General features: G+C 47.0%; 1 protein-coding gene across 1 annotated transcript; it reads right to left on the bottom strand.

Annotated features, from left to right (window-relative positions):
- Positions 1 to 1,545: 1,545 nt before the first annotated feature.
- On the bottom strand, positions 1,546 to 12,320 carry ZNF436 (zinc finger protein 436). The gene is made up of 4 exons (XM_033227884.1): positions 11,425 to 12,320; positions 10,036 to 10,128; positions 9,123 to 9,249; positions 1,546 to 5,313 (listed from the first exon to the last, which is right to left on the bottom strand). Exons 2-4 carry the CDS (start codon positions 10,066 to 10,068, stop codon positions 4,064 to 4,066), a joined length of 1,410 nt encoding a protein of 469 aa, XP_033083775.1. The 5' UTR covers positions 10,069 to 10,128; positions 11,425 to 12,320; the 3' UTR covers positions 1,546 to 4,063.
- Between the last annotated feature and the right edge of the window lie 11,248 nt (positions 12,321 to 23,568).

Below are 23,568 nucleotides of genomic sequence, written 5' to 3'. Positions count from 1 at the left end.
CTCTCCTGCCTCAGCCTCCTGACTAGTGGGGATTACAGGTGCAAGCCACCACGCCCGACTAATTTTTGTATTTTTACTGGAGATGGGGTTTCACCATATTGGCCAGGCTGGTCTCCAAATCCAGACCTTAGGTGATTCACCCACCTCGGCCTCCCCAAGTGCTGGGATTACAGGCTTGAGCCACCGCGCCCGGCCAAAACTCTGTTTCAAAAAAAAAAAAAAAAAGTTTTTTTGATGAAGTTTCTCTTCTTTGCAAGTCTTGGCTACAGAATTAAAAACATTTCTTTCATATTTATATTTTCCCCAATATAAAGCACTTCCATCCCTACTTTTGCCTAGGCTGGCTATCCATTTTAAAAAAGATTTCATTGAGAGAAAATTACTTGTAAGTAATTTGAAAATTGTGGCCAGACCCTGGTAATACCTAATCACAGCCTTAGGCAGACTGTACAACTATGTCACGAATAGAGAGCCTTTGTTTCTAAGAGGTATCTGTTCTAGGAACTGAATCCTAGTGTGGTAGAAACTATTTTAGTTTTTTTTTTTCTTTTTTTCTTTTTTCTTTTTTGATATAGAATCTCACTCTGTCACCGAGCTGGAGTACAGGGGTGTGATCTCGGCTCACTGCAACCTCTGCCTCCCAGGTTCAAGCAACTCTCCTGCCTCAGCCTCCTGAGTAGTGGGGATTACAGGTGCAAGCCACCACGCCCGACTAATTTTTGTATTTTTACTGGAGATGGGGTTTCACCATATTGGCCAGGCTGGTCTCCAAATCCAGACCTTAGGTGATTCACCCACCTCGGCCTCCCCAAGTGCTGGGATTACAGGCGTGAGCCACCGCACCCAGAAGACTTAGTATTCTTTTTTTTTTTTTTTTTTTTCTGAGGTGGAGTCTCGCTCTGTCACCCAGCCTGGAGTGCAGTGGCCAGATCTCAGCTCACTGCAAGCTCCGCCTCCCGGGTTCACGCCATTCTCCTGCCTCAGCCTCCCGAGTAGCTGGGACTACAGGCGCCCGCCACCACACCCGGCTAGTTTTTTGTATTTAGTAGAGACGGCGTTTCACCGTGTTAGCCAGGATGGTCTCGATCTCCTGACCTCGTGATCCACCCGTCTCGGCCTCCCAAAGTGCTGGGATTACAGGCTTGAGCCACCGCGCCCGGCCAAGACTTAGTATTCTTAATGAATACTCCAGAATATCCCCTTAAAGCAACAAGGCCTTCTCTCATTTTCCTTTTTGGATTTTTTTTTCCTTCCCCAAAGCTAATGAGTCACCTATACCAAATATTTCCATGTGGCCTTTGTCAAAAGCATAACCTTCATAGAAAACTACTCGGGTTTTTTTCATCTTCCCAGGATATGGCAATAACCATAGGGCTCAAGATACTATACTCCTGAATTCCTATAAGAACATCTGTGTAAAATATCTGTACATCTGTATAAAATGCATCAGTGTAAAGACAATCATGCCCGATTTTAATGAATCTGATGAAAAGCCATTATATGAATCAGTGCTGGATTACTAAAATAATTCTCAGGTTTGCTGACTTTTAAAAATTATACTTTTAATTACAGAATATAGTTAGAATAATACCAACACTAGGATAACTGTGACCAATACCATAAGGAAAACTGTTCTACATATTGATTTGTTCATTCACTCTCCACAACCATAGAAAACAGGCACAAAGTGTTCACGGGATGTGCAGAGGCAGCCAGGGACTTGGGAGCAGAAGGCATGCAAAAAGCATTAGTGAAGGGAGTCTGATGCATAAGTTCTACACAAAGTTCAACACAGCAAACGGGCAACAATTGGCAGAAAGACAGGAGACAGCTGGGGTGGCCCTCGTCCTTTAAGTTTCCCAGCTAGATTGTTCATGTACGGAGACAGCTGGGTGCTTAGAAGCCTTGTTTTGAGCCCTTCACCTCTAAGAAGCCAAAAGCAGCAGCAGGAACTGGTTGGGGTGGGGCAAGAACAGTAGGGAAGGAAAAGGGGGTGAAATACAGTTAGGTCATGGAAGTGCTGTCATCTATGGCCACTCCCAAGCTGATACCCATAGTGGCTCACAGAAGCAACAGGAGAACTTTGACATTTATTACAATCATCAGCAACGTATATGGGAAAAGACATATTTGAGTTTAGTTACCAAGAACATGTGTCACCCGACAATTAAAATATGAATACCCACAGTCTGCTAGATTTTGTAAAGAACAAAAAAACATGCTCCGTGCCTGAGTTTGTCCTTAAAAAGGAGTGGCAGCATGAAGGAACTCCACTGGAAGATGGGTTACTTTAAAGGTTGTGTTATTAACAAGTGATATGGTCCCACACAGCTGTGGGTCACAATAACTCATTATAAGACCCTACCCAAGAGAGACCACTGGCTCCTTTAACACCGAGTCCCAAAAAACTATGGCAAAAACATTTTTTAAATGTTACAACATTCACAATAAAGAACAGCAGCAAAAAAGCACAGTTGAAATAAACTGGGGGTGCTCTCAAAAGATATTCCTCACTCCAGTCCCATTTTCTGGGCACCAATTCCCTTTCACCCCAACATGCTTGGATAAGCATCAACATTTGATATATTTCTTAATTCCTACCTGGACTGAGATTAGGAAAACTGACACTACTGGGTTTAAATTGGGTGAACTGTTATTTTAACCACTTATATCTGTAGGGTGGGGGGATGGAAATACATTCCTACCGAGGTTTGTTAATTCCTTATAAGCCAAAGAGTTCTTCATTGCCATAGAAGATAATTCATTCTGAGAATAGGACAATCGACCTATTTGTCTGGTCATTATCTTCCACAATTGACAAACACATACAAACAAGTGCTTAGCTCTGAACAAAGACAGACCGTACAGGAGAGTGCACACTAAAGCACTAGTGTTTAAATTTTTTTCATAATGAAAAAAGGACATTTCTCACATTGGAGTTATGTTTATACTTCTGTCACATGACTCACATCACCCAAGAACAGGCTAAGTCTCTGTAAATTCAGTTTCTGCTATTACAAAAACACAGGAATACATATTACTGTACATACACATGCCCTGATGCAAGCTAAGATAAACACTGGGATGTGGCCCTTATCAAATCTTAGAGTTAGCAGGATAGGAAGAGTTGATCTTAAAGATTAGAGAGGGAAGAACACAGAAACGACCTACATTCCTTGGGAAGGGACTCTGTGATTCCTTCCCTGAAGGAGTCAATTCCACTTGCTCCTTAAACTTAACTGTCACTGATGGTCCTATCTTTCCTTGAAGATATTTTCCCTACAATGTTCCCTATAGTGATCCCCAAAGAAAATTCATAAATCTGATTAATGGCAGTAATAACTGTGGGCATCTTCTGCTAAAGTCACCATCATTGATGGGTCCTTGGTCCCCAAACCTGTGTCTCATTTTTCCTTTCCAACTGTATCTTCAGTTAGCTTTCACAAAGATGCAAGTTTTAAATGAGCTAATTAGAAACAGTGAGGAGAAAAGTTACAATCATTGCCTTCATGGTGCAAAATCTTGCCCTCAGGAAGATGGAAAAGATACAAATGCATGAGCAACTCAAGGAAAAAGCCCTTTGGAGGGGAAGATGTGTGTGCCCAACTACTATGGTGTGTGAATAGGTGTGGCAATTCAGGCAGAGTCTCTAGTTGCCTTTTTCCAAAGCAGCCATGACCACCCTATTACAGTCCCACATTTCACTTAGCATAGTTCTTTGGGCCAAGGATGGGAGAAAATAACATTGAAAGATTTCCTCCATTTCCAGGCCTGGGCATTCACCAGCATTTGTCCCCTGGTCTTCCATTTTCTAGTTACTTGTGGGGCTGATTTTAATGAAGTAACCCATTGAGTGAATAAAAATCACCATTTTGGAGGAGATAACATTCCCAAAGCTGAGGGTCAGAATTTCAAATGGCTTGTCATCTCTGACAGTTTAAACTGTGGCTCACAACTACTAGAAGAGTAGGATAAAAGCAGCTCAGTCTTGAGGGCGTTCATTGATATCAAATAAAATTGTATCTTCAAATGAATCATTTCTCAGCCATCATAATTACAGGACTTAGTCTGTATGAACTCTCTTATGTTTAATAAGAGCTGAGCTCCTGCTGAAACTCTTCTCACATTCAGTACATTCATAAGGCTTCTCTCCCGTGTGAACTCTTTGATGTGTGATGAGGTTGGAGCTCTGGGTGAAACCTTTTCCACACTGCACACACTCATAGGGCTTCTCCCCTGTGTGGGTTCTCTGATGCTTAATTAGATCTGACCTTTCACCAAAGCTTCGCCAACACTCATTACACTCATAAGGCTTCTCTCCGGTGTGAATTTTCTGGTGCGTGATGAGATGAGAGCTCCGGCTGAAGCTTTTCCCACAAGCATTGCATTCATATGGCTTCTCTCCAGTGTGAGTTCTCTGGTGCTGAACCAAGTGTGAGATGCGGCTGAAATTCTCCCCACATTCATTACAGTGGTACGGCTTCTCTCCCGTGTGGGCTCTGCGATGACGCACAAGGTCGGAGTTCTGACTGAAATTCTTCCCACACTCATCACACTTGTAGGGCCTCTCCCCCGTGTGGACTCGATAGTGTTTGATGAGATCAGATCTCTCACTGAAGCCTCGGCCACACTCGTTACATTCATAAGGTTTCTCACCCGTGTGGGTCCTCTGGTGCTGAGCTAGGTGAGAGCTCCTGCTGAAGCTTTTCCCACACTCCTCACACTCATAGGGTTTCTCCCCACTGTGGGTCCTTTGGTGTTGGATTAGGTGAGAGAGACGGCAGAAACTTTTTCCACACTCATTGCATTTGTGAGGCTTCTCTCCAGTGTGGATTGTCTGATGCTGAATCAGGTGAGAACTTCTTCCAAAACTTTTCCCACACTCGTTACAGTCATAAGGCCTCTCCCCAGTATGTGTTCTTTGATGCTGAATAAGGTGTGAGCTGCGACTGAAGCCCTTTCCACATTCATAACATTTATAGGGTCTGTCTCCAGTGTGGGTCTTCTGATGTCGATTAAGGTCTGAGATCTGACTGAAGGCCTTTCCACAATGAGAACATATATGATAGCGGATACCTGTGTGGACTTCTTTGTGGACAAGCAGATCGGTGACTTGTTGGAGAGGATAGCTTACCCACTCTTCTGCTGTTAAATCTCCCCATTGTCTTTCTGACCTATCTCCGCTTTCAAAGCCCTCTTCACTTTCAGGATTTTCCTCAGCATTCTCAGCAGGTCTTTCAGATGTCCCAAATTGTACATCTTCACTAATCTCTTGCTTGGGATTTACCTCATTCTCACTCCTGATCTCAAAATCTGTAATAAAAAGTAAACAATAAGGCTAGTAAGAACAAAAATTACCTATTATGTGCCAGGCACTATACTAAAAAAAATTTTTTTTTGAGACAGAGTTGCACTCTGTTGCCCTGGTTGGAGTGCAGTGGCGTGATCTTGGTTCACTGCAACCTCTGCCTCCCAGGTTCAAGCAATTCTCCTGTCTCAGCCTCCTTAGTAGCTGGGACTACAGGTGCATGCCACCATGCCCAGCTAATGTTTTTCTTTTTAGTAGACACAGGGTTTCACCATATTGGTCAGGTTGGTCTTGAACTCCTGAGCCACTGTGCCCAGCCTAAATTATTTATATAAATTACTATATTCTTTATCACAGCTATTCTGAGGGTCAGGAATTGTGATTATTTCTACTTCATTAATGAGAAATCCAAGATCCAGACAAGTGAATTGACTTGTTCAATGCCATAGTAAATGGTAAAGCCAGTATTCAAACTCAGGTCTGTCAAAATTCATGTTCTGTATCGCTGTAATTAATGATTCCTTAAGAAAACTACACAGGCCAAGTGCCGTGGCTCACGTGAGTAATCCTAACACTTCAGGAGGCCAAGTCAGGAGGATCACTTAAGGCCAGGAGTTCAAGACCAGGCTGGCCAATACAGGGAGACCCTATCTCTACAAAAAATTTTAAAAATTAAGTGGGTGTGGTGGCATGCAACTGTAGTTCCAGCTACTCAGGAGGCTGAGGTAAGAGGATCACCTGAGCCCAAGAGTTCAAGGCTGCAATAAGCTGTGACTGTGCCACTGCACACCAGTCTGGGTGACAGAACGATACCCTGTCTCTTAAAAAAAAAAAGAAAACTATATATATTCCTCGTGTTTTGAAAGAAAATTGGAAGCAGAAAATATGAGACTCTAAATTAGAATATCTAAAAGGCAAGCGTCCAGATATTTTGTGAGTGTGTATTTTTTTAACTTGCCAAGCCTTCATCATTAGTAGCATCATGAAATATTTACTAAGAACTCACTACAGTTGTTTTGTTTGTTTGTTTTGTTTTGTTTTTTGAGACAGAGTTTCACTTTTGTTGCCCAGGCTGGAGTGCAATGGCACTGGAGTGCAATGGTGCAATCTCCATTCACTGCAACCTCCGCCTCCTGGGTTCAAGTGATTCTCCTGCTTCAGCTTCCCGAGTAGATGGCATTAGAGGTGCCTGCCACCACACCCAGCTATTTCTTTGTATTTTTAGTAGAGACAGGGTTTCACCACATTGGCCAAGCTGGTCTTGAACACCTGACCTCAGGTGATCCGCCCGTCTCGGCCTCCCAAAGTGCTAGGATTACAGGCGTGAGCCACCGTGCCCAGCTAGAACCAACTATGTTAACATGGAGAAAAACAAATCTTTACCTATGTCATAGTTGACAGAAAAGTGACTGACAAATGTCACTTCCTACTTTTCAGTGACCTTTTAATGAACATAGAAGTGGGAAGGTTGAAGAAGGCAAAAAAGATGTCTGGCTGAGAACATTCTTGGCATTGTCTATTTCACATGCAGTCTTCAAATGAAAATCAAAATACATAACCACTGTCTACAAGAAGTTTTATACCAGACACTGCATTCTCCAAATTGGATTTCTTAGTACACTCTTCAGAAAGAAAGTATGCATTTCAGGAGAAAAGGGTTCATGGATAAACTAGGTTGGTAAATGGTACATACAATATCGTTTCCTTCAAAATTCACAATGCCTAATAACACACTAAAGGTTCTAAGGAATCCTAAGGTAAAAAGGCCTTATAAGGCCAGATGCAGTAGCTCAGGCCTCTAATCCCAGCACTTTGGGAGGCTGATGCAGGAGGACCACTTGAGCCTAGGAGTTTGAGACCAGCCTGCGCAACACAGGGAGGTCTCTCTTCTATTAAAAATAAAAAGAGGCTGGGTGTGGTGGCTCATGCCTGTAATCCTAGCACTTTTGGAGGCCGAGGTGGGAGGATCACTTGAGGTCAGGAGTTCAAGACCAGCCTGACCAACATAGTGAAACCCTATCTCTATTAAAAATACAAAAATTAGCTGAGCATGGTGGCATGTGCCTGTAATCCCAGCTACTTCGGAGGCTGAGGCAGGAGAATCGCTTGAACTCAGCACTCCAGTCAGGGCAACAGAGTGAGACTCTGTCTCAAAAAAAAATCTTTTTTAATTAAAAAATTTTTTAAAAATAAAAAGAATTAGCTGGGCAAGGTGGTACGCATGTGTGATCACAGCTACTCAGGAAGTTGAGATGGGAGGATGCCCTGGGCCTGGGAGGTCAAGGCTGCAATAAGTTGTGATCATGCCACTGCACTCCAGCCTGGGCAACAGAGCAAGATCCTGTCTCAAAAAAAAAAAAAAAGAAAGAAAGAAAAGAAAAGAAAAGAAAAAGGTCGTCTTGTAATCATTTTTAAACCCATTCCCATTCCCAAACTTATTTGGGCAAGAAACCAGTTTTTTGGTGCTTCCATCCTTCTAACAAGTGCTTTTAGGGCTAAACTATAGAAATGTAAATTCACATTTTTAAATGATTGTCATTTTTTGCTTTTGTTGGATTAAGTGGAATATTTGGGTTACAGACTGCAATAGATCTGGGTAGATAACTATTTATGGTTACTTTTATAAAGAAAGGATTCAAGAAACCAGGGACATCAGAGAAAGCTCAAGTTAAAAAGGAAAGCCCTCAGAGTTGCCTTTTGTTCTGAGAAAGGCTATGGGAATAAAGATTTCAAAAAAAGGATTAGACTTAATGAGTGGCAGATGACCTAGTGACCCACACACACTTGCTAATGTCTGTCAAGTCTTGACAGGAGGCAGAGTGAGTCAAAAGACCGTTCAGCTCAAGAATATACTGTTTATTCTAGTTACACCCAGACCAAAGTACAGCAAAGAGAGAAGACAGGCTTGCTTGCAGACCATGTAAAAAAAATCAGCTGCCCTCTCGAATAGAATTTGTGATCTATTTCAGCATTCTTCTGGAACAGCATTTGACACACTAGAAATCTATCATCATCAACACTGAAACATTTCTAGATGGCAACCTACTCAGCTAAGGAACTTGAGTCAAAGCTAGGGTTCTGAAGCCAAAACAAACACAAAAAGGTGGCTTTCGCCCTCCCATGAACCTGGGTTAGAATCCCCTCATTTTTTAGCACCCTAGAGTAAAAGCACTACTTACAGGGGCATTTATATTCTGGCAAGCACTATTATGCCAGACCTGTTTGGTCAGTGATCTGTACAAACAGGCTGGAGATTGGAAAATGACTCAGGGCACAAGAAATCGGAACGTTTCTAAAATGTGCAGAAGCAGTTTTTTTTCTTTTTAGACAATATGACCTGGATGTTCCCACATTCAAAGATCTGCCTGAGGACTCAAGTCAAGCCAATATGCAATTAAGTGCTTTAAAACATCAAACCATGGCCGGGCGCGGTGGCTCAAGTCTGTAATCCCAGCACTTTGGGAGGCCGAGACGGGTGGATCACGAGGTCAGGAGATCGAGACCATCCTGGCTAACACGGTGAAACCCCGTCTCTACTAAAAAATACAAAAAACTAGCCGGGCGAGGTGGCGGCGCCTGTAGTCCCAGCTACCCGGGAGGCTGAGGCAGGAGAATGGCGTGAACCCGGGAGGCGGAGCTTGCAGTGAGCTGAGATCCGGCCACAGCACTCCAGCCTGGGTGACAGAGCGAGACTCCCGTCTCAAAAAAGAAAAATAAATAAAACATCAAACCACTAGGCTGCGTTGAAATAACTAAGTCATTTTGACATGATCTCAAAAACGTGGAGGCAAAGAAAGGTAGACTCCTTACTTACCTAGTGAGACAACATTTCCGTAATTCTCCTGCATAACATCCCTGTAAAGGTCCCTTTGTGCAGGGTCCAGAGGTCTCCATTCTTCCCGGGTGAGATACATGGCCATATCTTCAAACGTCACAGGTGCCTGAAATCACACAACGCTTCCCTACTATTCTGTATTTAGGACTGTATTTAGGACTTGAAATTAGAAACATAGAAATATTCAGGAGGAAAAAGATATTAAATGTGATCTATAGAGTCCAAAGAAATATATTCAAGCAAAAAAGAGATGTGGTAAAGGCAGCAATTTATGAGCTGATTGTTCTGGTCCCATGGCCAGCTATCCCCGCCCCACTCAGGAACTTTATCCTCTGGCTGTGCTTTTCTCAGGACCTATCTGACACTTGCATCGCTCCATACCTTTACTCATAATGTTCCTCTTTGCCTGGAATATCCTTCTCACACTAGTGAAATTCTACTGCTTTTTAAGGTCCCGCTCCAGTACCAACTGTTCTTCAATGCCCCCTACCCCTCTGCACTACTCCACTACCCTCGGATGCCCCAGATAGACTTAATCACTCCCACTTCTTGGGAGTGATTCCCACACTACAGCACTTTGTTCCTACAGCAATTACGTTGTGCCACGCTTAAGTGGATCCGCCTTTCTCCCTACAGATTGTGAACTGTGAGCCAAAAGGTAGCGCCCATCTCTTCCATCTTTTATCTCCCCAGTATTTAAAGGCATACAGCAGGTGTTCGATATATGCTTGTTTGTGACAATACTGGCTTGGTACTAGGCCCCTGGTGGCAGAATATCGAAGCCAGCGAATTACTAATCCCAGGGAATTTCCCACAGGGACTTGCACAGCAGAGAAACGCCGGACAAGGTGGGTAAGAAGAGACAAGGTCCGAAAAGCCACCCCCGGCTTACCTGGGACCCAGCCATGAGCAGGGTGGCTGCCATCTCCAGCACAAGGGTTCGCCTCCAGGGAGAGAGAGCAGGAAAAGCAGCTAGCAGACAGCGCTGAAGGAGGCGAAAAGCAGGGTGTGAGGCACGGAAAACAGGCCCTGCCCACTCCCCAGGGCTGGAGTTCTGGCCCCAAGGCGGGCAGGGAGGGCCCTGGACCAGGGCCGTGTCACTCTCCTCCCTGACCCTCGAGCGCGACCCGCCCTCTGTGTCTCCGCCACAGCGGGGTGGAGGCAATGCCGGAATCTACTAGGACAGCCCCCTGGCTGGGTCCCTCCCGCGCCGGGGGTTAGACCGATGCCGTTTCCAGGAGGAGGCGCTCAGCCCAGCCCAGGGAACGCCTCCGCTCTGCCGTCTCGAGGCCGGGTCCTTTCCGGCAGCTGCCTCAGCCAATCAACGAGCAAAGTTCGTCAAACACTCTACCAATCAGAGGCGGAACACTGGGCCCGCCTCCCACAGCGTGGCCAAGAGCCTCTAGTGCGCCTGTGCCTGCCCCCATGGCCTGCCGGGAGTTGGAGTTCCACTCCCGCGTACAAAAGCCAGCCAGAGGCCAAAAGCCGAGGAGGGAAAAGAACAAAAGGGTGAAGAAGTAAGCGCGTCCTCCCAGTCAGGGCGGAGTATTCTCGCTTTCTTCTCATGGAGACTGCAGCACGATTAAGCCAGGGAGGCTGCCCTACTTCGCCTCGCGTCCCTAGAAGCTTCTCTTGAGTCGGGCCTTATTATCTGCGAAGTCAGGCCTAATTTAGGCGCTGGTCTGTGTTGAGCAGAGCTAGAATTAGCCCCTGCTTGACAGCACAGGCTGGCGAGGGAAGCGGCAGCCGCCCACTCCCCAGGGGAGACTCGGAGGCCGCGCTGGAACTTTCAGCCCCGCCCACGCACTACATCTCCCAGCAGTGCCTGCGGCCGCGCGGCTCCGTGCGGAATACAACTCCCGAGAGGCCCCGCGCCGCCCGGGCGACTCGGGAGTGCGGTCGGCAGGAGAGCCTGGCGGAGTCTCGGCTCCGGCGCTTTAACCCTCTAGGGGCGTGCGACTGCGTCCTTCTCAAGAGGGCGCCCCCCGAGCGGCGGACTGAGTGGCGTCCATCGGCGGGGAGGCGAAAACCCCGGGGGAACTCAGAAGCGGGCGGCGGTGTAGGGCGTGTAAGGGGGAGATAGCCAGGCCCCTGGGCGGGGGCGGGCCCTCCTTATCGTCCCCGTGGGCTAGTCTGCTACAGGGGCTCCCGGCGGCCTCCCGCACCGAAGGGACCCTGGGCGTCTGAGGCCCTGATCCGGGCGGGCCTTCAGGATGTTAGTAGTCCCTGTTCGGTTGAAGGTAGGAAGCCGAAAACCCGAGTGGGGGACGAACAGACTTACCTCCTGTCGCGCAAAAGATCCACTAGATCGTCGTCTCCAAAACCTGAGACCGCGAACGGATCCCAGAGCCGCAGCGTTCTCTCAGACCTGGCGTTCAGAAAGATTTTAGCACTGGCAGGTCCCAGAGGTCTTAGACCCGCAGGCAGATCTTGAATCTGTAGACTTGCAGTCGAAACCCAGATGTCGTAGGCAGATCCTAAAGACTCAGATTCCCCAGGCTTCAGACTCATAGGCAGATCCCTGAGACCACAGAGGTTGGCCAAGAAACCACCAGCAACTAAACTGCATTCAGCTGGAGTTCCTCGGAACGGGAGCACTCGCAGCTTTCCCTTTCCCCAGCCAGTATGAGGGAATTAGACAATGGAAGTCCAGCACTGAGGAAAGCAGGCATTCTGCGTGGGGAAGAGCTCCGAGCTCGCTGTAGCCTTGGAGAGGGAAGTGATGGAAAAAGAATATAGCAGCTTATTAGGGACTCCCACCCTCTTCAAGTTATAAATATCCCCAGAACCTTGGCTACGTGCCCGGAAGCCTGTTGTCTCTAACTGTACAGGAGACTTCTCTGCCTGGGCTGGGAAAGGGGCCTTTCTTTTGTTTTGCAGATAGATCCACCCACTGAGGAACTTGAAATTTTTTTTCAAACATAACTCCAGGCCATGCTTTTATTAGTGAGTGTCCTGTTCCCAGTGCCCGGTCATTTATGATTAAATTACTCGAGTGTCTAAAAAGAACTAGAAGGACCCGACCCAGCCATAATGCAGACTTTCCCATTCCTTCTCTTTCCACCCGCAACTGTGGGGCTAGGAATTCTTCAGATGTCACAGAATTATACCATCCTGCCTCATCTAAAATCGATCTGGGGCTGGTCCGATTGTAGTGGGTTACCAGACTTAGTAACATTAATATCACTAAAGTTAGTATACAGCTCCCCATTGCTAAATTAGACTGGCTGTAAAAATAAAATTGATCTGAGCACCATATAAAATGGAATCCTGGAGGATTCCTGAGAGACGGTATCCCCAGTGGAAAGAGCGTGGGCCTCAAGGTCAGACAGACCGGGTTCGGAATCCAGGCTGTGTATCCTTTGGCAAGTCATTGAATCCAGGCCCATTTCCTTTTCTCTAAAATGAGGGTCATCATACCTAAGGATATTGTGAGGCGTGGGTGAGATGATTAAAGCGCTCCAGAGAGTGCGCTCTTGGATGATAGCAGTTACTTTTTATTAACCCTGGCTTTGGTGGTAAGGGAAACTTCCAGAACTGCTTGTGGGTATATTGGATAGCTCAGAAAATCTGGGAAATCAAAGTGGCTCAACAGCTGTGAGAAACTGTGGGTGACCTTATCCTCACATTGTGTTTCTTCCAGAAATTCCGACGCAACAGAGGTTGGGCCAGTTTGGTGGGCTCCATTGAGCGGTGTGCTGAGCCTAGTAGAGCATAGGTACTTGGGGCTGCCAAAACCCCAGCAAGTTGGGGCTTCACGCTCAGGGAAACTTCTGGTTCAGAGGTTAATAATCACGCTTCTTGGAGCCAGGAGGAGGGGAGTCTTTCTGACTAGCTGAAGTAATTGCAGGTTTCTAACTGGGCCTAAGGTGAGCTGAGGGCTTGAGCCCCTCAGCCCAGCGGGGCTCCCTTTTCATCCCTTCTCTGACAGATTGCTTTGTAAACTTCCTTAGGCCTTCCCCCCACCCCTTTGCCCCAGTGCTTTAAGCCCTTCTTTGTCTTCTTGCTGTTTCTTTTATTCCTCAGGCCTGCGGGGCGGGGGCGGGGTGGCGCCCAGGACGGCTCTCTGGGCTCAGCTTGGCTGCCTGCCTCCTTCTGTAAGTGCTTTTTTCTTTCTTCACCTGGGACCCTCTAGAGGTTGGAAAGAGAAGAGAGGCTGGGAGCGGATGGAAAGCATGACTGCATCTGGAGCCCCTGGGGGCAGTGGGGGAAGAAGGAGTGGAAGGACAGTGGCTGAGGGGCTTCCTGTTGCAGCCTTCAGCTGGACTCAGGGTTGGGGTCATTGGAGGAGGAGGTGGCTTCCTGCCCCATTGTTCTAGACTGCAGTGTTTCTTGGGAATACTTACTGTATGTGGGTTTTCGGTAACCAAATTGGAAAGCTGTATTTGTTCCCATGATTCAGCAAACAATGAGTACCTACTATGTGCAGAGGCAGCAGGACAGCCTGTCATCACTGGGAAAGAGGCCAGAAGAGCCATTTGGCCAGGGTCTCCAATTTAGGCTTTCAACATTATCTCTAAGTAAGGTTATACATGATGTTGGCTCCACTGGCTGATGGGATCAAAGACCCTCCTTTTATATCCTTAAACCTGTACTCTATTACCAGGCCACTGTGCCTGTGGAGCACTGTAAGTTCTTATATTTTAATACATTTTATAATTATCTTGTGAGCAGCACAGTTGTCATAGTATTTTTGTATCAAAAACATTAATTTGTTAAACATTTTAAAACCTGCCTTGATGTGTGTAATCCTGTTTTGTCATCTCTTCATTTTCAGACAGATGGGCACCTCAGAAAATCAAAATGACCTGGGCTGCATAAAGGCTCATCACTGCACAAGGAGTTGGGGACATGGGGGACACACTGACTTGCAAACAGCCATTGCAGTCCAAGTGCTATAATAAGGGGTGTGCTCGTCTGTACCCAGGAGGGGGTGGATTCCTAGCTGGCGGGGAGCGGGGTGGGGAGGCTTCACAGAGGAGGTGACATCTGAGCTGGTAAGACTGTAGGAGTTTGGAGGTGGAGAAGGTGGGAGGGAAAGCATTCCAGTCTTCAAGAACAGCATGTGCGAAGGCACGGAGGCGTGAAAGGCCAGAGCATGTTCCAGGCTGGTCAGGATTGGTTTTGGCTAGAGGGAATAGTGTGGGGGTGGAGCAGCAGGGGGAGGAAGCAGAGCACGGAGAATCTCCTAGTCCCCTTGCCCGTCTGCCTGTTTGTCTCTGCCTTTGGCTGTGAGTTGCAATGCTAGTGATGAGGTAAAGATGGGGGGCGGCCCGGGGACTGGCCTGGGGTGAGGAGAGCAGATTGACTCTGCAGAGGAGGGGGAAGTGGAGGTGATTGGGAAGCTCTTTATGACCTCATACATTTCAACTAGTTTTCTCCAAAAAGAATCAATATTTTCCAAATATATAGACAATTGCATTAAAAATGCAATACAAACTTATTTAGTATTATTTAGCCTACTTAAAGACGTCAAACAGACCCATACTCACTGAACCCTATTCTATACCAGCTACTGAGCTGGGAAATAGGACACCACCCCTCACGACGACTGCAGGGCTGCTGCATGGACTAAATGTGACAATGGTACAGAGGAGGGCCTTGGCATACCATGGCCATCACTATTATGGGGGAGGGAAAACACATCACACATGTTCTGTGAGGTGAACATATTGCAAAGTGGCTCAAAGCATGACCTGGGCTCTGGGTTCAAATCCAGGTTCTTTCTCTAAAAACAAATTACTTGACTCACACCTGTAATCTTAGCATTTTGGGAGGCCGAGGTGGGCGGATCATGAAGTCGGGAGTTCGAGACAAGCCTGACCAACATGGTGAAACTTGTATCTACTAAAAATACAAAAATTAACTGGGCATGGTGGTGTGGGCCTGTAATCCCAGCTACTCAGGAGACTGAGGCAGGAGAATTGCTTGAACCCAGGAGGTGGAGGTTGCAGTGAGGCAAGATTGTGCCACTGTACTCCAGCCTGGACGACAGAGTGAGATTCCGTATTCCGTCTCAAAAAAAAAAAAAAAAATATTACTCTCAGAACCTTGGTTTTCTCAGTCTGTAAAGACTAAAATAATACAAATTCATAGAAAGTAGAATAGTGCTTTCCAGGGCTTGAGGGGAGGAGGAAATGAGTTATTTAAGGAGTGTAAAGGTTCAGTTTGCAAGATGAAGAGTTCTAGAGACTGGTTGTACAACAATATGAATGTACTTAACCCTACTGAGCTATATACTTAAACATTATTAAGATGGACTGGGCGCAGTGGCACGTGCCTGTAATCCGAGCACTTTGGGAGGCTGAGGCGGGTGGATCACGTGAAGCTGAGAGTTCCAGACCAGCATGGCCAACATGTTGAAACCCCATCTCTACTAAAAATACAAAAGTTAGCTAGGCCCGGTGGTGTGCACCTGTAATCTCAGCTACTCAGAAGGCTGAGGCATGAGAATCACTTGAACCCAGGAGGCAGAGGTTGTAATGAGCCGAGATCGTGCCACTGCTCTCCTGTCTGGGCAACACAGACTATCTCAAAATAAATTTTTAAAAAACTGCTAAGATGGTTTATGTTATGTGTAGTTTACTACAATTTTTTAAAAAGAGTATAATAATAGTAACCTAGTTCATGAGGTCAGAGCGCTCATTGAGGCAATCAATGTAAAGTGCTACCCTGCACTCATAGTAACAACCATAGCTAATATTAGTAACAACTAATCAGTCACTATGTGTCAGGCCTGATTCTGCTGCTCTGTTTGTATTAACTAAATGAATCCTCACAACAATCCTCTGAGCTAGGAGCTATTATTACCACTGTTTTACCGATGAAACCAGAAGCATGCAGAAATTGTATAATGTGCCCAAGACATTCAGCTAGTAAATGCTCAGTGATTAATAGATATTACTCACGCTGTCATACAAAAATTTTAAAGGAATCATCATCATCATCATCATGGTTGACTGCAATGTGTGCTATGAGAATTTCTCAATGCTGTGGGAGTTCTGAGGAACCATCTCGTGTTGCTAGGGGATTAGAGACCTCATAAGATGTGCATCTGAGGTGAGCCTTGAAGAATGGTTAAGATTTGGATCAGCCTGGGGAAAAGGAAGCAATATAGGCAGTCACAAATGAGAAGGCTCATTGGGTATTCAAACACAGGGCAAATATCTGCTTTAGCCTGGAGCATAAGGGACAACAGAGGTGGACGATGAGCCACCAAAGCCAAGCAGAGGGCAAAGGCCCACTGCACAGTCAGACATAAACGCCTCTAGGCCCCCCCTTCCCCCAAAAAAGGCAGAGGGCAGACAGAGCTTTGAAAATCAGACCAAATAGTTGAATTTTGATAGCTGGTGGAACCTGCTGAGGACAGGGAATGACACTCAGAGCCAGGCAGGGTAGATGCAGGGAAGATAGTGCTCTGAGTTGGGGGATCAGTAGAAGACCTTTGCACCAGTCCTAGAAAAAAGAAAACCTCCATCTTGACTAACACGGTGAAACCCCGTCTCTATTAAAAAAAATAAAAATAAAATTAGCCAAGCGTGATGGCGGGCACCTGTGGTCCCAGCTACTCGGGAGGGTGAGGCAGAAGAATGGCGTGAACCCGGGAGGCGGAGCTTGCAGTGAGCCGAGATCGCGCCACTGCACTCCAGCCTGGGCGAAACTCGATCTCACAAAAAAAAAAAAGAAAAAAAAGAAAAAAAAGAAAAAAAAGAAAACCTGGGCAGGGCGCGGTGGCTCACGCCTGTAATCCCAGCACTTTAGAAGGCCGAGGCGGGCGGATCACGAGGTCAGGAGATCGAGACCATCCTGGCTGACACGGTGAAACCCCGTCTCTACTAAAAAAATTAGCCAGGCGTGGTGGCGGGCGCCTGTAGTCCCAGCTACTCAGCAGGCTGAGACAGGAGAATGGCGTGAACCCGGGAGGCGGAGCTTGCAGCGAGCCGAGATCACACCACTGCACTCCATCCTGGGCGAGAGCAAGACTCCATCTCAAAAAAAAAAAAAGAAAAGAAAACCTGAAAGGCCATGATGACAGTGATGGGAATGGAGATAAGGGTTGGTCAAGGGAGAGACTCTAGAATTGGGAAATAAGTGAAGAGGACAAGGGGAAAGGGTCACAGATGGTTTTAAGGAATAAATTAGCTGACAAATAGAAAAGACAGAAGAGGGGACCAAAGAAAGAAAAGATGCATGGGATGCAGTGGCTCGGTGGCTCAGTGGCTCAGTGGCTCACACCTGTGATCTCAACACTTTGGGAGGCCCAGGCGGGAGGATCACTTGAGGTCAGGAGTTGGAGACCAGGCTTGGTAACATAGGGAGACCCCCCCTCCCCGAGTGCCCATCTCTACAGATTTTTTTTTTTTTTGAGACAGTGTCTCACTCTGTCGCCCAGGCTGGAGTGCAGTGGCACTTCACTGCAACCTCCACCTCCCGGGTTCAAGCGATTCTCGTGCCTCGGCCTTCTGAGTAGCTGAGATTACAGGCATGCGCCACTGTGTCTGGGTAATTTTTGTATTTTTAGTAGATGTTTAGTACACGTTGGCCAGGCTGGTCTCGAACTCCTGACATCAGGTGATCTGCCCGCCTCGGCTTCCCAAAGTGCTGGGATTACAGGCATGAGCCACCGTGCCCGACAAAAGAAAAAAAAATTAACCAGATGTGGTAGCATGTGCCTGTAGTCCCAGTTACTCAGGAAGCTGAGGTGGAAGGATCACTTAAGCCTAGGAGTTCAAGACTACAGTGAGCTATGATCACACCACTGCACTCTAGCCCAGGCAACAGAGTGAGACCCTGTCTCTCAAAAAACAAACAAACAAAATGGCGGAGTATGGTGGCTCACACCTGTAATCCCAGCACTTTGGGAGGCTGAGGTGGGAGGATCACTCAAGCACAGGAGTTTGAGACCAGCCTGGAAAACACAGTGAGATCTCATCTCTACAAATAAAAAAAATTAGCCGGGGTGGTGGTGTACACCTGTGGTTCTAGCTACTTGGGAGGCAAAGGTGGTAGGATCACTTGATCCTAAAACATCAAGGCTTCGGTGAGCTGTGATTGCACCACTGCATTCCAGCCTGGGTGACGGGATGACACCCTATCTCAAAAAAATTATTTTTAAATTAAAAAACAGAGATGTGAGTTCAGTTTCAGATTAACTGTATTATAGTATTGAGAGGGTCAGTGGGGTGCTTGCAAAGAGGTATCCAAATAGGCATTTGGCAATGTAAGTCTTGAACTAAAGAAAAACCGGGCCTAATGAGAGATTTGGCAGTCTGGATGAAAATACTTAGAAAGACTTCTTATCCTGTATGTATTTTAGGTTCCTGGAACCTTTTGAAGACACCCAAATTGGCCATAGGATCTTGAACGATCTTCCATTCTTCCATTTTCAAGTTCTTTTTTTTTTTTTTTTTTTTTGAGGTGGAGTCTCACTCTTGTCACCCAGGTTGGAGTGCAGTGGCAATCTCGGCTCACTGCAACCTCTGCCTCCTGGGTTCAAGTGGTTCTCCTGCCTCAGCCTCCAGAATAGCTGGGATTATGAGCGTGCGCCACTATGCCCAGCTTTTTTTTTTTTTTTTTTTTGTATTTTTAATAGGGATGGGGTTTCACCATGTTGCCCAGGCTGGTCTCGAACTCCTGACCTCAAGTGATCTGCCCACCTTGGCCTCCTGAAGTGCTGGGATTACAGGCATGAGCCACTGCACCCAGCCTATTTTCAAGTTCTTTTGGCCATAACATTCTGGTGAGCTCTTTCATTCCAAGCATGTTGCGTGTTTTGCCTCATTTGACCTTGTCTTTTTCCTCCCATATGGTAACCACCTCCCCTCCCCTCAGAAGCCCTCCTGGGTGGCAGAAGTGAATGCTAACTCGCTTGTAGTTCGCACCTTCTTCATCTTTGGTTATGAAGGAGATGGGGTTAAACCACGTGTTCCAGCCAACAGCGTGTGGAAAGACTCTGTGACAAGGAGGAGCACAGCATGTGGTGAAGAACTGAGAGAAGGCCAGTGTGATTGCAGCACAAAGTGCGGGGGCGAGGCACAGGCCCGCCCTGCAGGGCCTTGTAGACCTTGCCAAGAGCAGTGGTGGGGTGAGGGGGGGAGGAACGTTTTAAATGGGAGTGTAGAGTGGGAGACTCTAAGGATCAGTTCTACAATGTGGAAAAGCCAGTTCCGGTCAGTTGTCATGGAGAGCATGAATTGGAGTGGATCCAGAGTGGACACGGGAAGGCCCGCAGGGAGGGTTTTGCCGCCTGCTGATGACAGTCCGTAGTCTATTCATACTCTTATGTGTCCTTTTGTGAATGTGAATGTATACTGTATAGATGTGTGGACTTGAGCTGACTTGTTCTTTTGCTGTTTAATCTGACTCATCTCCTTTGTAAACAGTAAGGTTATTGAGGGTGAAGATCAGTTTTCTTTTTTTTTTTTTCTATGCTCTAAATCCCTATGCTATGACACAGGAAACACAATGGATATTTAGATTGTGACTACTGAAAATCGCCCCAAGGTGCCGTGTTTAAAAAACTCACCCAAGGTTGGCTGGGCGCGGTGGCTCACACCTGTAATCCCAGCACTTTGGGAGGCCGAGGCGGGCGGATCATGAGGTCAGGAGTTCGAGACCAGCCTGACCAACATGGTGAAACCCCATCTCTACTAGAAATACAAAAAAAAAAAAAAAAATAGCCAGGCGTGGTGGCAGGTGCCTGTAATCTCAGCTGCCTGGGAAGCTGAGGCAGGAAAATTGCTTGAACCCGGGAGGTGGAGGTTGCAGTGAGCCGGAATAGCGCCCCTCCACTCCAGCCTGGGCGAGAGTGCAAGACTCTGTCTGAAAAAAAAAAAGACAAAACCTCACTCAAGGCCAGGCGTGGTGGTTCATGCCTGTAATCCCAGCACTTTGGGAGGCCGAGGTGGGCGGATCCCCTGAGGTCAGGAGTTTGAGACCAGCCTGGCCAACATGGTGAAACCCCATCTCTATTAAAAGTACAAAAATTAGCCGGGTGTGGTGGTTCCAGTACTGGGGTTCCAGTACTTGGGAGGCTGAGGCAGGAAAATCTCTTGAACCCGGGAGATGGAGGTTGCAGTGAGCCGAGATCGCGCCAGCCTGGGTGACAGAGCACTCCAGCCCAGGCAACAGAGCAAGACTCTGTCTCGAAACAAAACGAAACAAAACTCACCCAAAAGTAACCTTTATTGGACGTATTAAATTGACAGTGGCTTCTTTTCGTTCTGCTTTTAGTTTCTAGACATTTGGATGGAGGATTAGATAATACAGAGAAAAATCTGGACATCTAAGGCCTTCCTACTCAAAGTGTGGTCTGTGGACCAGCTGCATTGGGTTAGAAATGAAAAATCAGCCGGGTGCGGTGGCTCATGCCTGTAATCCAGCACTTTGAGAGGCTGAGGCAGGAGGATTGCTTGAGCCCAGGAGTTTGAGACCAGCCTCACTACATAGGGAGACCCCATCTCTATAAAAAATAAAAAATTAGCCAGGTGTGGTGGTGCACGCCTGTAGCCCCAGATACTCCAGAGGCTGAGGTGGAAGGATCGCCTGAGCCTAGGAGGTCAAGTCCTCAGTGAGCCATGATGGCGTTACTGCACTCCAGTCTGGAGTCTGGGCAACAGAGTGAGACCCTGTCTTAAAAAAAAAAAAGAGAAAGGAAAGAAAGAAATGAACAATCTCAAGGCCCACCCCCGACCCATTGAATTGGAATCTGCATTTCAGTACAATCCCCAGTGAATTCTCACCTGTATTAAAGTTTAAGAAACATCTGGGTTTCTAAGCAACATCCCCCTGCATGTCTGTGGATAATATTGGTCCCTCAGATGTATGTGGCATTTATCGCATCCCATCTGGTGTGGAAATCTGTGCCTATGGTTTCTTTCCCTGCCAGGCTGTGACTTCCTAGAAGGTAGGGGCTGAGCGCTGTGTATACCTCTGGATCTCTTTTTTTTTTTTTGAGACAGAGTCTCACTCTGTCGCCCAGTGACGCGATCTCGGCTCACTGCAAGCTCTGCCTCCTGGGTTTACGCCATTCTCCTGCCTCAGCCTCCCAAGTAGCTGGGACTACAGGCACCCACCACCACGCCCAGCTAGTTTTTTGCTATATTTTTTTAGTAGAGACGGGGTTTCACCGTGTTAGCCAGGATGGTCTCGATCTCCTGACCTCGTGATCCACCCGTCTCGGCCTCCCAGAGTGCTGGGATTACAGGTTTGAGCCACCGCGCCCGGCCAGCTCTGGATGTCTTATAGCACAATGACAGCAAGCAGAAGACCTGGGTCTCTGTCCTGGCTCTGCCATTTATGAGCTCTTTGTGTTGTATCATCTGTGAGAGGATTTTCGATCTTTCCAAGGAAGGGATTCATCCCAAATCTAACTGTTTAAAACTCAGAGACAGACCAGGTACAGTGGCTCACGCCTGTAATCCCATCACTTTGGGAGGCCAAGGTGGGTGGATCACCTGAGGTCAGGAGTTCGAGACCAGCCAGGCCAACATGGTGAAACCCTGTCTCTACTAAAAATACAAAAAAAAAAAATTAGCCAGGTGTGGTGGCAGGGGCCTGTAATCCCAGCTACTCAGGAGGCTGAGGCAGGAGAATCGCTTGAACCCAGGAGGTGGAGGGTGCAGTGAGCCAAGATCATTCCATTTCACTCCAACCTGGGCAACAAGAGTGAAACTCCGTCTCAAACAGAAACAAAAATGTCAAAGAAGGCCGGGCGCGGTGGCTCAAGCCTGTAATCCCAGCACTTTGGGAGGCCGAGACGGGCGGATCACGAGGTCAGGATATCCAGACCATCCTGGCTAACCGGGTGAAATCCCGTCTCTACTAAAAAAAATACAAAACAACTAGCTGGGTGAGGTGGCAGCGCCTGTAGTCCCAGCTACTCGGGAGGCTGAGGCAGGAGAATGGCGGGAACCCGGGAGGCGGAGCTTGCAGTGAGCAGAGATCCGGCCACTGCACTCCAGCGTGGGCAACAGAGCGAGACTCCGTCTCAAAAAAAAAAAAAAAAAAAAAAAGAATGTCAAAGATGAGGCCGGGCACAGTGGCTAAATCCCAGAACTTTGGGAGGCCAAAGTGGGTGGATCATTTGAGGTCAGGAATTCAAGACTAGCCTGGCCAACATGGTGAAACCCTGTCTGTAATAAAAATACAAAAACTAACCGGTGGTAATGGTGCGCGCCTGTAATCCCAACTACTCAGGAGACTGAGGCAGGAGAATCACTTGAACCTGGGAGGCGGGGGTTGCAGTGAGCCAAGATTGTGCCACTGCACTCCAGTCTGGGTGACAGAGAGAGACCCTATCTCAAAAATAAATAAATAAATAAATAGAAATAAATAAATAAAAGTCAAAGACGGTGGAAGACTCCTGTACCTAGTTTATTTCCTGGCTTCAACTACAGGAGAAGGCACTTATGGATGGAAGGAAGAAGACAGTAACCAATTCTAAAGTAAATGATGTCCAGGGTATATGAGGAACTTGGGTTGTAGTTGCTCCAACAGCTTCCCCAAGGCTTTTCTAGAAGTTTCTAGCTTTGCCACAAGTTCCCGTCAGCATCAAAAGCAAGCCAAGGCCAGGCATGGTGGCTCACACCTGTAATCCCACCACTTTGGGAGGCCGAGGAGGGTGGATCACTTGAGCCCAGGAATTCGAGACTAGCCTGGCCATCAGGGCAAAAAACCCGTCTCTACTAAAAATATAAAAAATTAGCCAGGGTTGATGGTTCATGCCTATAGTCCCAGCTACTCAAGAGGCTGAGACAGGAGAATTGCTTGAACCTAGGAGGTGGAAATTGCAGTGAGCCAAGATCACACCACTGCATTCCAGCCTCTAAAAAAGAAAAACAAAAACACAAAAAGCAAGCCAATAATTATCATGGGAGAAGCATGGCAAAGTCTCTGTGCTCTGCAGATGTCTTCTGAAGCTCAGGTCACAGATGTAGCTGTGAGGGACACATTGCTAGGGCCTGGGTGGGTTCTGAGGCTCAGGACTTTCAAGGGGCCATGGAAGTCAGAGTGCTGCTGTAATCTTCACTCAGAAAGCCTAGCTCAAGAGGATTTGTTCCCTGCCTAGAGGGATATGATCTGGAGTCCTCAAAAGCCCCCACAGCCAGCTGTGAACAGGGAATAGCAAAGAGTTTGGGAAGAGATGAGGAAAGAGTAGGGAAGAAATATTTCTATTAGGCTACTGCAAAAGTAATTGCAAAAACCGCAATTACTTTTGCTGCAACCTAGTACATAGTATGGAAGTAATATCTGCTGAAGCCAAACGGTGTATCAGCTGTTCTGCACGTGTGACTCTGAAGTCGGGGGGCGGGTAAGCTTTGTGTTGATCTGGCATTTTTCAATTCAGAAAAGGCTGGGAGATCCAGATAGGAGAGAAGGAACTCAAAGCAAAGGTCTGCCAGCCTACCGTCAAAGATACGACACC

The sequence above is a fragment of the Trachypithecus francoisi genome, unplaced genomic scaffold (genome assembly GCF_009764315.1).
Source record: "Trachypithecus francoisi isolate TF-2019V2 unplaced genomic scaffold, Tfra_2.0 Lachesis_group12, whole genome shotgun sequence".
NCBI classification, from domain to species: domain Eukaryota; kingdom Metazoa; phylum Chordata; class Mammalia; order Primates; family Cercopithecidae; genus Trachypithecus; species Trachypithecus francoisi.
This window is presented reverse-complemented; position numbering and strand designations above follow the sequence as displayed.

Excerpts from the sequence above, each read along its gene's own strand:
- ZNF436 (XM_033227884.1), bottom strand. The coding sequence starts at position 10,068 with ATGGCAGCCACCCTGCTCATGGCTGGGTCCCAG. Across the intron at positions 9,250-10,035 it reads TGCTCATGGCTGGGTCCCAG|GCACCTGTGACGTTTGAAGA; the intron begins GTAAGCCGGGGG and ends GTGTGATTTCAG. Across the intron at positions 5,314-9,122 it reads CGGAAATGTTGTCTCACTAG|ATTTTGAGATCAGGAGTGAG; the intron begins GTAAGTAAGGAG and ends TTTTTATTACAG.